This window comes from Quercus lobata, chromosome 11 (genome assembly GCF_001633185.2).
Source record: "Quercus lobata isolate SW786 chromosome 11, ValleyOak3.0 Primary Assembly, whole genome shotgun sequence".
Classification (NCBI taxonomy): domain Eukaryota; kingdom Viridiplantae; phylum Streptophyta; class Magnoliopsida; order Fagales; family Fagaceae; genus Quercus; species Quercus lobata.
Window position 1 is genome coordinate 52,764,689 of NC_044914.1, and position 12,080 is coordinate 52,776,768.

The 12,080-nt window shown below is 33.2% G+C and overlaps 1 protein-coding gene and 1 pseudogene across 1 annotated transcript; both read right to left on the reverse strand.

Annotated features, from left to right (window-relative positions):
* Positions 1-252: 252 nt before the first annotated feature.
* LOC115969684 lies at positions 253-412 on the reverse strand (annotated as a pseudogene).
* Positions 413-644: 232 nt separating this feature from the next.
* LOC115969290 (acetylserotonin O-methyltransferase-like) lies at positions 645-2,443 on the reverse strand. Its single transcript, XM_031088909.1, has 2 exons — positions 1,667-2,443; positions 645-1,122 (listed from the first exon to the last, which is right to left on the reverse strand). Exons 1-2 carry the CDS (start codon positions 2,423-2,425, stop codon positions 826-828), a joined length of 1,056 nt encoding a protein of 351 aa, XP_030944769.1. The 5' UTR covers positions 2,426-2,443; the 3' UTR covers positions 645-825.
* Positions 2,444-12,080: the final 9,637 nt, after the last annotated feature.

Genomic DNA, 12,080 nt, shown 5'->3' on the forward strand with positions numbered 1-12,080 from the left:
TGGTAAAGCAAAACATAACTTTTAGCCAAACAAAATGTTTTGTGAGTACTTTGCGGATTGGCCTTACTCGCGAGACACTCGTGAAAATCTCTAGGCTAGCATAACTCTTCATCTTCCAGTCATGTGCTCTACATATGGCTCTTTCACGAGCAAGCTTCTCATGAGATACTCGTGAAAACCACTTGTTCATCCTTTTAATCTTGAGTCTTCACACTCTCCAACACTCATCCCTTACAATTAAAAATTCACATACATACAGGGAAATATGATTGAAGAAATTATAATAAAATTTGACATGAAATTAAAACTAACATAAAATAGTTGTAAATTACAATTTTACAGTTTTCAACCAGCAATAGACGCACCTCGGTTAGAACCTCACTAGCTGCGTCATTGCCTTGAGTGCAAAGATGCTTAGCCAAATGCTTTTGATCTATTTTTATATTTATCAAATAGAGCTCAGTATGTCATACACAAACCATGTGGGACTACTGCGGCTTCAACCATATGTTTGGTTTCGCTTTCTCTTTTATTCATTGCATTTTCTTAATGAACAAAACGTGTTTCTCAACCAACTTGTTAGTTTTCACCAATAAATCAATACGAGATTAAGTTTACTTCGGATTGAATTCAGATGCAGAAACAAAAAGCAGAAAATTTTCATAATCATAGATTAATAGATTGCAATTAAAACCAAGCGACCTACATCAACTCAAACAGTCAAACTGGTCTTCTCTTAGTAGCCATTACAACATAGATAGGCTTATTACCACTTAAAATTAGAGATAAACAACAACACCATGTTCCTTAACTTAAACATATAGATTATGGAAATGCCTCAATTACTGATTGCACAGCATGAATGGTTTTCACTGTGTATCTACTGAATCCAGCCTCCCCAAGAACAAATCCCCATTCTTTCAACGTCCTCTCTTTGCCGCTATTAGTATGAGCCATCATCGCCATGTCTAGTGCTAGCTTCACATCGGTTAGCTTATCTTTTTCTGCTTCTTCAATCACTGCATCAACAATTATTACCTTTCCTTTATTCTCCAGAACAGCTTCTCTGCATTTTTTAAGGATTTGGATGCACTCATTGTCTCCCCAATCATGCAGGACCCACTGCAATATTCATAAAGGTCAATTTCATAATCAAAAGAGCTGAATATCATTAAGAGTATAAAATCCTTTTCTTATCAATAATTGTACCATACAAGGAGCTGCGAGAGATATATCTAGTGTGCTTCAAATAATTTATATATATATATATAAAATGTGCCTCATAATTCCAATAACAGTCTTACCTAGTAGGTAATGTATACACTTAAGTAAATATCGCAGCTAGTTTAACCACATGCTTTCTTTCTTAAGTGGCATCCTAAACGCAAATGAGCTAAGTAAATGACCAAAACTTTAGGTGTAGTTATTTTCTATTTTATTTATTTTTATCTCCAATTAAATTCAACTATCGGTGCATGCATTAACTGCAACGGTCTAATGCAACATAAACTATATTATCTTCTTTAATGGCAGTAAATTCAACTATGTGATTTATCGGTTAATCCAACTGTTTAGTTGAATTTATTGAAAAACTTAAGATATAAGTTCTAAGGAATTGTACTTAAGTTTTACTGATAAAAGATAATATTTTCTTTTCGGACCCTACCTTCAGGAAAGCTGCATCAGCCTTTGGAACACTTTCAAACATGTCACCCCCAACATTTTCAACTCCACTAATCACTCCTGCTACAGAAATAACATGAGGTTGATCAAAGTTGATGCCTCGAAGCCATGGAAATGCCTTAACCAACACCTTCAAAGTTTTTCCATTGCCCCCACCCACGTCGACCAAACTGCTAAGCCCATCAAACACCTCAGGGCAACCGTGAATCATTGCTGGCACTATCACCCTAGCATCACAAGCCATTGCTTCATTGATGAGTTGGCCGTGAGCAGGATTTGAAGCTGAATAGCTCCATATATCTTCACCATGTGCCACCTCAAATGACGAAGTACCATTGGCTAGAACACGTGCACTTAGACTAAGCCATGGTGTCAGCATCACTGGGCTACTCTCTAGCAAAATCAAAGCAGCCATGCTATGTTCTCCATGTTTCATCAAACGACGAGATAGAGGTGTTTGTGCATAACCTGGGGAGCCTTGGAGATTGAGTTTCCCCTTGAATATTCCTCGGTGCATTAGGAACCTCATAATGCGGTAAAGAGGGGAAGGAGCACATCCTAGAATTGATGACAACTCAGAGAGTGTCATGGGGCTTCCATGGCTTTCAATGGCATCAGCTATCCCAAGATCAATGGCACACTTGACTACAGCCATTTCTGTGAACCCAAATATGTATTTCCAGATATCCACTTCTGCTTGTTCTTCCTCGTTCCATTTTTCCTCTCTTTGTGTTTTTTCCATTTCTCTCAGTTTGAGCAATCTTTTACTTATAGTTGTGTTGATACTTGAGACAGGTTCAAGGGTCACATATATATAAAAAGAAAGAGCCTTTGCAAAATAGGAATAAAGATACCACTGAGATCCTTTCACCATTATTTTTCTATTTTTTTTATTGCTTTTGTGGTAATCCAGCAACAAAGACTTTGGTCTCTATTTTGGAGTGGTATTGCTTTATTTATATTTTTAAAAAAGAGTGGTTGGGGAATGTGTTTAGTGCTTTTCATATTAGCACATAATGTTAGTCTTATTTCACCTGGTCTATCGGGGTAGCATCTAATGTTGATGCCTGGGTTTTGGGCTCTTAGGAATGGTTTGATGCTTTGTAGTAGTTTAATCCTTCTGGTGGTTGAGATAGAGATTGATGCTAAAGTTGTGCTTGGCTGGGTTATTGAAGAATTAATAGTAATTTATATCTCGTTTCTCCTATCATGGATTGTAGGACCCTTATTAACCAATTTCTTGTTTGTGTAGCAAATAAATGTGTAAATGCTTTGGCTAGAAAGAGATCAAATTCAAGCCAAGATTTTATGCTTTTTGATTGTCCACCTGTGAACTTGTGTATGTTGTTATTTCATGACAATTTTGGTTTGTATTATGAGAGGCTGCGGCCTTGGCATGTGGTTTTAGATTCTATTAATACAATTTGATTTCTATCAAAAAAAAAAAAAAATGTTCGTTTTATAGATATGATAGGATTTAAGCTTCTAATGTTTGATCCATGATAATTGTCCATTACCATTAGATTAAGACAACAATAAATATCTTTTTGGTGTAGGTGAATTGATCATAAATCCCTTATTCAAGGACTAGAAACAGCACTAGTTGAACTAAACAGAACCTACTAATTATTTTTAAAAAGATTATTTAAGAACTTACTAATGTTAACTATAAGATGCTTGAGACAATCTAATACATATATATCTTGCTTAATATTTATACAAGATAGATAATTTAAGAACCTATTAATGTTAACCTTATAAGATGCTTGAGACAATCTAATATTATCTTGCTTAATATTTGTACAATCTTCCAATTGGCTAAAATTCCATATAGTTTTGTAACTTGATGAATCACGTAGCTAGTGATTACACTATCTAGATTAATCAATATAGCAAACCACACGTTTGGCTTCAATGGGCATCTGATGTCTAGGGATGCATCACTGTTGAGAACCAAATGTGCTTTAGAGCACCCACAGTAGATGTGGGATATGTACCAAATGCTAAATATTTGGCACATATCCCACACCAAACACAAAAAACAGCACCCCATCAGATATGGCAAATATTGTAAAATTATACCACTTATGTCCGTACCGTTGCAAATTTGCAACGGTACGGACAAATGTTGTAAACCAGAAATTAATATTTTATTCGACTTATCTCTCTCCTCTCTTTTTTTATTTGATTTTCTCTCCCTTCTCAGAATCTGTCTCTCTCTCTCTCCCAAGTTCCCAAGAATCCCAACCCGTTCTTCCTCTTCTCACAATCGGACGCGAGCAAGAAGAAGGCGACGCAGAAGGCGGCGGCGGCCAAGAGAGGAGGAAAGGCAGCCGCGACTTCTTCAAAATCGACAGCGGCGGCGGCCTCAGATTCGCAGAACGGAGCGGATTTGATTTTTGATTTCTGATCTCTCTCTTTAGCTTGATTTGTTGGGTTGTGGGTTCACAGTTGTATGATGATGGTGACTAATTAGCTTGATTTGTTGGGTTTCCCATGGTGGTGAACGGCTAAGATTGTGGTGGTGCCGTGGTGGCAGTTGGTGAGCTTGTGGTGGCTGTTGAAATCAGAAGCGTGAAGGCTAATTAGCTTGATTTCTGATCTCACTCTTTCTTATTGTGTTTGGTTATTGGTTGATTTGGGTTTCGGTTTGTGCGATGGATGGGTTTCGGTTTATGCAGTAGGTGCGTTTCGGTTTGTGCAGTAGGTGCATTTTGGTTTGTGCAGTAGGTGCGTTTCGGTTTATGCAGTATGTGCGTTTCGGTTTATGCAGTAGGTGCGTTTCGGTTTGTGCCGTGTGTGGTGGCTTGCATTTCGGTTTGTGTGGCTTTTGTGGGTTTCAATTTGTGTCGTGTGTGTGTTTTGGTTTGTGTAGTGGGTGGGCTTCAGTTTTTCTGGGATGTGCAGTGGGTGGTGGCTCTGGCTAATTCGACGGAGCTGTGGCCGTGGTTAGTTCGGCGAGGCTATGACTAGGTTGGACAGGTGGTTGTGCCGTCGCTGATGATGATAATAATGGGGGATAATATATTATTTTAATGGGTAATAAATATTATTTTAATGTATAGAATGGAATTATAAAACATCTGATAAATGGGGTGTTGTAAAATGATGTGGTAAAATAATAAAGTAGGTCTTTAATGTGGTAAAATGACATTTTTTTTGCCACATCTGCTATGGATGCTCTTAGTTTCGTCGGCTGATGTACGGCGTGTTTCTGGTAAAACAGGTATTGCATGTGCTTAAAATTTTTTATTGTTTGTTTATTGATTCCAAATCCTATAGTCAGATATGGATATTATAAAACGCCAAATGCAAGATGATTATCAGATAATAGATTAATTGGTCGATTTTTACTGGCTCTTTCAATTATCTTTTGTGGGCCAGTAACTTATAAATTATAATATATATATGCGACAGGTTCATAAAAGATAAAACTACAAGACCTAACAGATGCATCTGCAAATTGCCAAATGGAATAAATATTAAATAATCAACACGCCGTAAAATTAAATAAATAAAACACAAAAAGGTACATCTGGAAATTTCCACAAATTACGTGGCATATATGTTCCATATCTTAAAAGTACATCAAGTTTTTCCTTTTTAAATTTATTTTTTCCCTTTGATTAAGCTGGTAATAGATTATTAAAAGTTGCTACTGAATGTGCTAAGTTTACTCACTTCCCAGTTCCTACTCTCAATCTTGTTAAATGCTGGGTTTTGGGAGCCTTGCAGAATTCTAAAAGGTTAGATAATTTTCAATCATCAATGGAAACACGCATCTTGATTAGAACCATACCTATGATGGTTTTGGATTGGATAGAAAAATGGAATATTAAGATATGAGTTAGATATCGGTCAATTGGTGTACCATTTTAAGTTTTTTTTTTTTTTTTTTTTTTTTTTTTTTGTAAGAACACACATCTTTAATTAGAAGTTAGGACCTATGTAAGTTAAAATGTAAAATGATACTCCTTAAAAAAAAAAAATGTAAACCCATACACTCAATCTAATATTCTCGTCTAATTACATATTCATATCACCCTTATTAATCTAACTTAAATGTACACTTAGACCTCTAACCTTTCTATAAAAGAAAAATGGACTATATATCTCTTACTCAAAGAATTTTTGAATTGGTTTATACTAACACAATTACATTTTAAACCCTATAGTTTAGGGGTGTAAAAAATAAAACCAAATATTTTAGAAAGCAAAAAAATTAAACATAACCATGAGTTTGTTGATGACAAATATAGTTATGTTAGGCTCAAGATGGAATAGTGCATTCTAAGTTGCACAAACACAGACACGGGTACGGATACGGGGGTATGACAATTTTTGAAAAATAAGGGTACAACACGGCGTGGGTACGGAAATTAAATAGTTAATTAAATTTTATATTTAGGCATATTTTTTAATATTTTTAGACATAAAATACGTTTATGTCTAGAATTTAAATTATGTAAGAACTACAAATAAGTAAACTAACACCCAAAATAGTACAATAATACACATAAAATGTTTAGAGTACAAACCAAAAGTTTAAATAGGCTATTCAACATCAAACTAAATTCATAATAAACATTATAATTTATAAGGCAAAAGGTTGAGTAAAGAAAACATAGTGATAGTGAGAGTAGGATTAAAAAAAAAAAAAAAAAACGCATTATAAGTAAAAAGTAAACGAGAGCGAGAGAAGAGAAGAGGTCGGACCTGTCCACGTTGAGAGAGAGAGAGAGAGAGATTGGAAGGGACGGCGTCGATGGCGACTGTTTATGGAGCTCACTGACTAGCCGATTGGCCCGATCTAGCACCGGCGAGGGACAGAGGGCAGCGGGCAGGTGTGGGTTTCAACTTTCACGGTAATGACTTCTCAAACTCTAAGCTTTTTTGTTTTAGGGTATATCACAAAATCAATGGTAATGATTTGTCTATCTGTCAAAATCTGTGATTTTCTGGTTTTTTTTTTTCACTGTTGGCGTGTCCACCATGTTGGAGTCATGTCGAAAAAGCGAAAAAAAAGACACCGCTCAGACATCGAAGTCTGGCACATGTCGGGCACCGATACTTCGCCAAAAATGGCATGTCGGTACAACCTAGAGTGCATTGCATTGTATAAAAAAAAAGGAAAGAAAAGAATAGCAATTCATTCGACTGGAGTTAATGCGCGCACAGAGAGAGAGAGAGAGAGAGAGAGAGAGAGAGAGAGAGATATGGCAAGTCTACCAACTCCAACAAGAAATAATTATGAAAATTAAATATACAAGGAATTAAAAATCAATTGCTATTTAATTAAAAGAAAATTGCATATATTAATTTGGGATGATGTTTGTAATTCTTTTCTATAAAGATGCTCTTGTGTCAATATGGCAAGTCTACCAACTCCAACAAGAAATAATTATGAAAATTAAATATACAAGGAATTAAAAATCAATTGCTATTTAATTAAAAGAAAATTGCATATATTAATTTGGGATGATGTTTGTAATTCTTTTCTATAAAGATGCTCTTGTGTCAAAGAATGTACTTTATCATATATTAAAGATGTAACCATTAGAGTTTTATACTTTTGAAGTAAGCCGTTAGACAAAATTACATAATTTTTCTTGTGTGATAGGTTGTTGTTGTTTGTTGTTGTTTTTTTTTTTTTTTTTTTTTTTTTTTTTTTTTTTTTTTTTTTTTCACTTGTTAAAATTAAAATAAAATGAAAAAATATTGTAGAGAAAATTGAGTGGAACCAATCATATACAAATCACAAACTAATGCAATAATAACATGAAAGGTAACTCATATCTACACAAAATTAGGGGTGACAAAATTGGAAACGACTCGCAAACCTGACACGACACGACATGAAATTAGTAGGTTATGGGTTGAGACTTAATGAATTCGTTTCATATTCATGTTGACATGATTAACCCGTTTAATAAAGGCGTTGGGTTAGTGTTCAAGATATGGAACCCATTTGACTTGTTTAATTAAATGACATTTTACCAATATACTCTTTAAACCCTAAGTATATAAACTTATTAGTTGTTGTGCTTTATTTTCTTTGACATATTGTAATTAATTATTTGTGATATTGAGATATGCTTTAGTTTTGAATGATTGTTTATGATGCCGTTACTTGTTAATTCTAAATTTTATATTAAAAATATTTATTTGCTTGTTTTTTCATAAATATTTATTTTTTCATTTTTTGATAAAATTTGATAAACAGGTCGACACGATTAACCCGTTTAATAAATGGGTTGTGTTAAGGTTGCGCAATCTTGACTTGTTTTATAAACATGTTGGGTTAGTATTGAACTATATAATCGGATACTCATAAGTTGACACGACATGAACCCGACACGTAAACACAAATTCCCACCCCTACACAAAATGTAGTCTAGATAGTTTTTTATTATTTTATTATTATTATTTTTTAATGCTATATTTGGCCCCATGTGTTTGGTCATGTTCTTGTGCAATATGTATATACTATATATTATATTATCAAGTTGATGTTGAAGTGATGCATATATAATAATGTTAAAACTTTTTAAGCATGTCATGATAGTTGGCATATTAGTTGGATGCATAAATTAAACGTGTTGATTAGTTGTTTTGTCTTACATTTTCCTTCTTTGGATGCCAGCAGTGATGAGAGATAAATGTGTGTATTTTTCTTTCCATAATTCCAAGCTCCTTAAGCATGTGACATATTTCAATATTAGTGTCAACAAATCAAATCTTTCTTATAAGACACCTTCCCTCCTATAAATCCCTTAGCATGAGGGTTTTCAAAAATATATGGAAAAAGTTTCACTCCAAACTAGAAAAACTCTTCAAACTCCTCTTATATATTTTAATTGAATGTGTGTATTTTGAAAATTAAATTGTTGGATTACATGTTTTATTATATCTTCCATACTTACAAACTTTCAAGAAGATCAAAGATCAATAATTATATCATCAATAATATGTTTAAATTTCAAATTTTTGTAGTAAAAAATTATTCATAAGAAATAAGTTTATTGATTGAATAGTAAATAATATCCAATTTAAATGAAATTTAGCATGCCTGTTAATATGTTTAAAGATCAATAATATCAAAGATAAACTTACAAACTTTTAAGAAGATCAAAGATCAATAATTATATCATCAATAATATGTTTAAATTTCAAATTTTTGTAGTAAAAAATTATTCATAAGAAATAAGTTTATTGATTGAATAATAAATAATATCCAATTTAAATGAAATTTAACATGCCTGTTAATATGTTTAAAGATCAATAATATCAAAGATAAACTTACAAACTTTCAAGAAGATCAAAGATCAATAATTATATCATCAATAATATGTTTAAATTTTAAATTTTTGTAGTAAAAAATTATTCATAAGAAATAAGTTTATTGATTGAATAGTAAATAATATCCAATTTAAATGAAATTTAGCATGCCTGTTAAGAACATAAAGAACATGCAATTCAACCGTTAGATTTTCAAAATTCACATTGAATAAAAAATGTAGAGTTATATTATAAGGAGCCTAAAAGTACTATGGATAGAGGTTTGAGGAAAATGTGTGTCTAGCGATGACACTGGTGCAAAGGAGTTGGTCGATTATATTGGCTGGTCTAAGGTTATTGATGTATAAATATGTGGAAAATGGCTTTGAAAGCTAGCCAGGCTTTATTGAGGTAGGTAATAACCTTACTAGCGTGTTGGTGTATAGACAATGATGTTGGTTTTTGTTTAATATATCCTCTGTAGTTCCATGCTCCACATGTAACTTCTGGAAATGTATTTTTTGAATTTAAAATAGGGTTTAGTTCAAATGTGCAAATTGTGATATGTAAATTTGAATTATGATTTCAATTTAAATGATCAATAGTGAAATGTCTGTCAAATATTATGCTTGTGTTCTTTGTGGTGTTATGTGACATAATTATCCATCTAATGCAAGAATAGTTAACAAATTTTCTTTTAGCTTCAATGGCCTTCAGTATCTGATATTGTTAGGTTCTAAGGAATTAGGAACTAATGTATTAGAACTCTATTTTGTAATGTTGGCAAACTATGATCAAAACGTTTTAGTTTTGTTTAGACTTGCTCAAAGTATATGCTTTTTATATAAAGTCGGAATTGAGTTGCTGCAGGATTTATTGTGTAAATCTGTCTGGCTCGATCGATCGAGAATTAGACTTGATTGATTGAAAGTCATGTAAATTGTTTTTTCTGCAAAATTTTCAACGCAGGCCAAGCCCGTTTGACGTGTAGGGTTTTATGTTTTGCCCTAGGTATAAAAGGGAAAACCCTAGTCACGTTTTAGGTTGCTTCTTATGCTGTGTGTGTGAATCTTTTGTGAGATCAAGAGGTGGTTGCCTTCACACATACTTAGGGTTTCCAAGATCCAAGATTATGTCAAGAACTTGGTGATCGATTTAGTTGCTTCTTTCAAGAGCTTAAGGATACACAAGTGGGAGTGCTTGTACTTGCTGGGAATCCAAGAAAGAAGTAGTCCGTGGACTCGGAGCTGTCACGTGGTCGTGGTAGTAAGTTTCCTACTCGAGGTAGCAATAGGATGTTAGTGGTCTAAGTCGCTATTGTGTAAACTTCAATTCTTTCATTGTTGATTCAGTTTTACCTTGAGGATAGCTAGGTTAAATCCTTCCCAGGTTTTTTTTTACCGGTTTAGTTTTCCTGGGTTATCATATTGTTGTGTTCTTTATTTTCCGCACTTTACAATAATATGATATATGTCTGTTAACCTAGATTTGATAATTTGACTAAGTTAATCACTTGGCTTATCAACTAGGTTAATCTGGTTATGTTTAAGGGGTCTAAAAACAAACAGATATCACAACCACAACAATAGTATGCCAAAGCCAAATAACATCTCATTGCATTGCAAATAATTTTGAAAGGTACATAACGGATTCCAGCAAACCAGCTTCAATATAACATGCTACAATTTACAAAAACTCATTAAAAGAGTAAACTTTATTACAGTGCTTTTGAAAGTGTTGTAATAGGCCATCAATAGAAGGAAAAGAGTAAACCCTATTACAACACTTTTAAAAGAGTTGTAATAGGCCACCTACAGAAGGAAAAAAGTAAACCCTATTACAGCGCTTTTAAAAGCACTGTAACAAGCCATATCAATAGCAGGAAAATAGTAAATCCTATTACAATGCTATTAAAAGTGCTGTAATAGGTAATCAATAGAAGGAAAAGAGTAAACCCTATTACAACACTTTTAAAAGTGCTGTAATAGGTCACTTAAAATAAAAAATATATAAAAATAAAAATATTAATGTAACAATAATAATGAAAAAAAAATTAATAGGAAATAATTATTTTAATTTGAAACCTATAGCGGTGGTTTTGAAACCGTTAAAATAGGTTTACATATGAAGAACCCTAAAGTAGCGATTTTAAAACTTCCTATATAGGCTGTTTACAAAAAAATAAAAATAAAAAAAAAAGAAAAAAAAAAGAAAAGGAAAATTGAAAATTAAACCCTATAGTAGCGGTTTTAAAACACTATAATAGGCCACTTATACCAGCAGTTTCGAAAATTGCCGCTATAGGAGATCTATAGCAGCGGTTTAGAAAGCACTGGCTTTAAATTGCCGTACTAGGTCAACCTATACCAACGGTTTCTAAAAGCGCCGCTATTGGTTGACCTATTACGTCGATTTCGAAAAGCTCTAGGAAAAAAACGCTGGTGTAGGACGAGTTTTTTGTAGTGTGGCCACAAGATTCCCGTTACTAAATATTTCAACAATTACATTTATATTATTTGATTGTCATCGGCTCAAACCCCAGACAATTGCCTACGGTTGCCAAATAGAAATGGCCTCATAATTTTGGTCCAAAAGAATATATTTCATACTTATTTACTTTTTCTTTTGGAAAAGTTTTTATTTCTAGCTAAATTTAAAGAAATCCATATACATTTTTTTTTCTTTCCATCTCACTTAAATCAAAAGTTATCTCCCTCCCCCTCTCTCTCTCTCTTCCTCTAAAATTAACTCTCAATTTTGAGAGAGAACAAATCCCCTCGACTTGGACCTATTATACAACCCTAATGGGACTCCCCCACTCTCCATCCCCATGAATCAATCATATCTCTTGATAAACATCAAAATATTGATGTAGACACCACCACCCAAGCATTGCTAATAATATTATTTGATAAGTTGGCCTCTCTATATTGATAAGTATAGAAATGCAACCATTGTTGATATCACTTGTTATGAATGATATATAATAAAAGCGATATCAATAATGAATTCATGTAAGAATATGTTACTGATCACAAATTTCTATATTAATAAGTTGTGAAAAAATTTGAATTTGTAACATTTCTCTTATATTTATCCACATCTCTCTCAAAAAATTT

Bases quoted from the DNA above. Each gene is read 5' to 3' on its own strand.
- LOC115969290 (XM_031088909.1), bottom strand. From the start codon at position 2,425: ATGGAAAAAACACAAAGAGAGGAAAAATGGAACGAGGAAGAACAAGCA. The intron at 1,123-1,666 runs GTAGGGTCCGAA...TGAATATTGCAG, and splicing joins CTGATGCAGCTTTCCTGAAG to TGGGTCCTGCATGATTGGGG.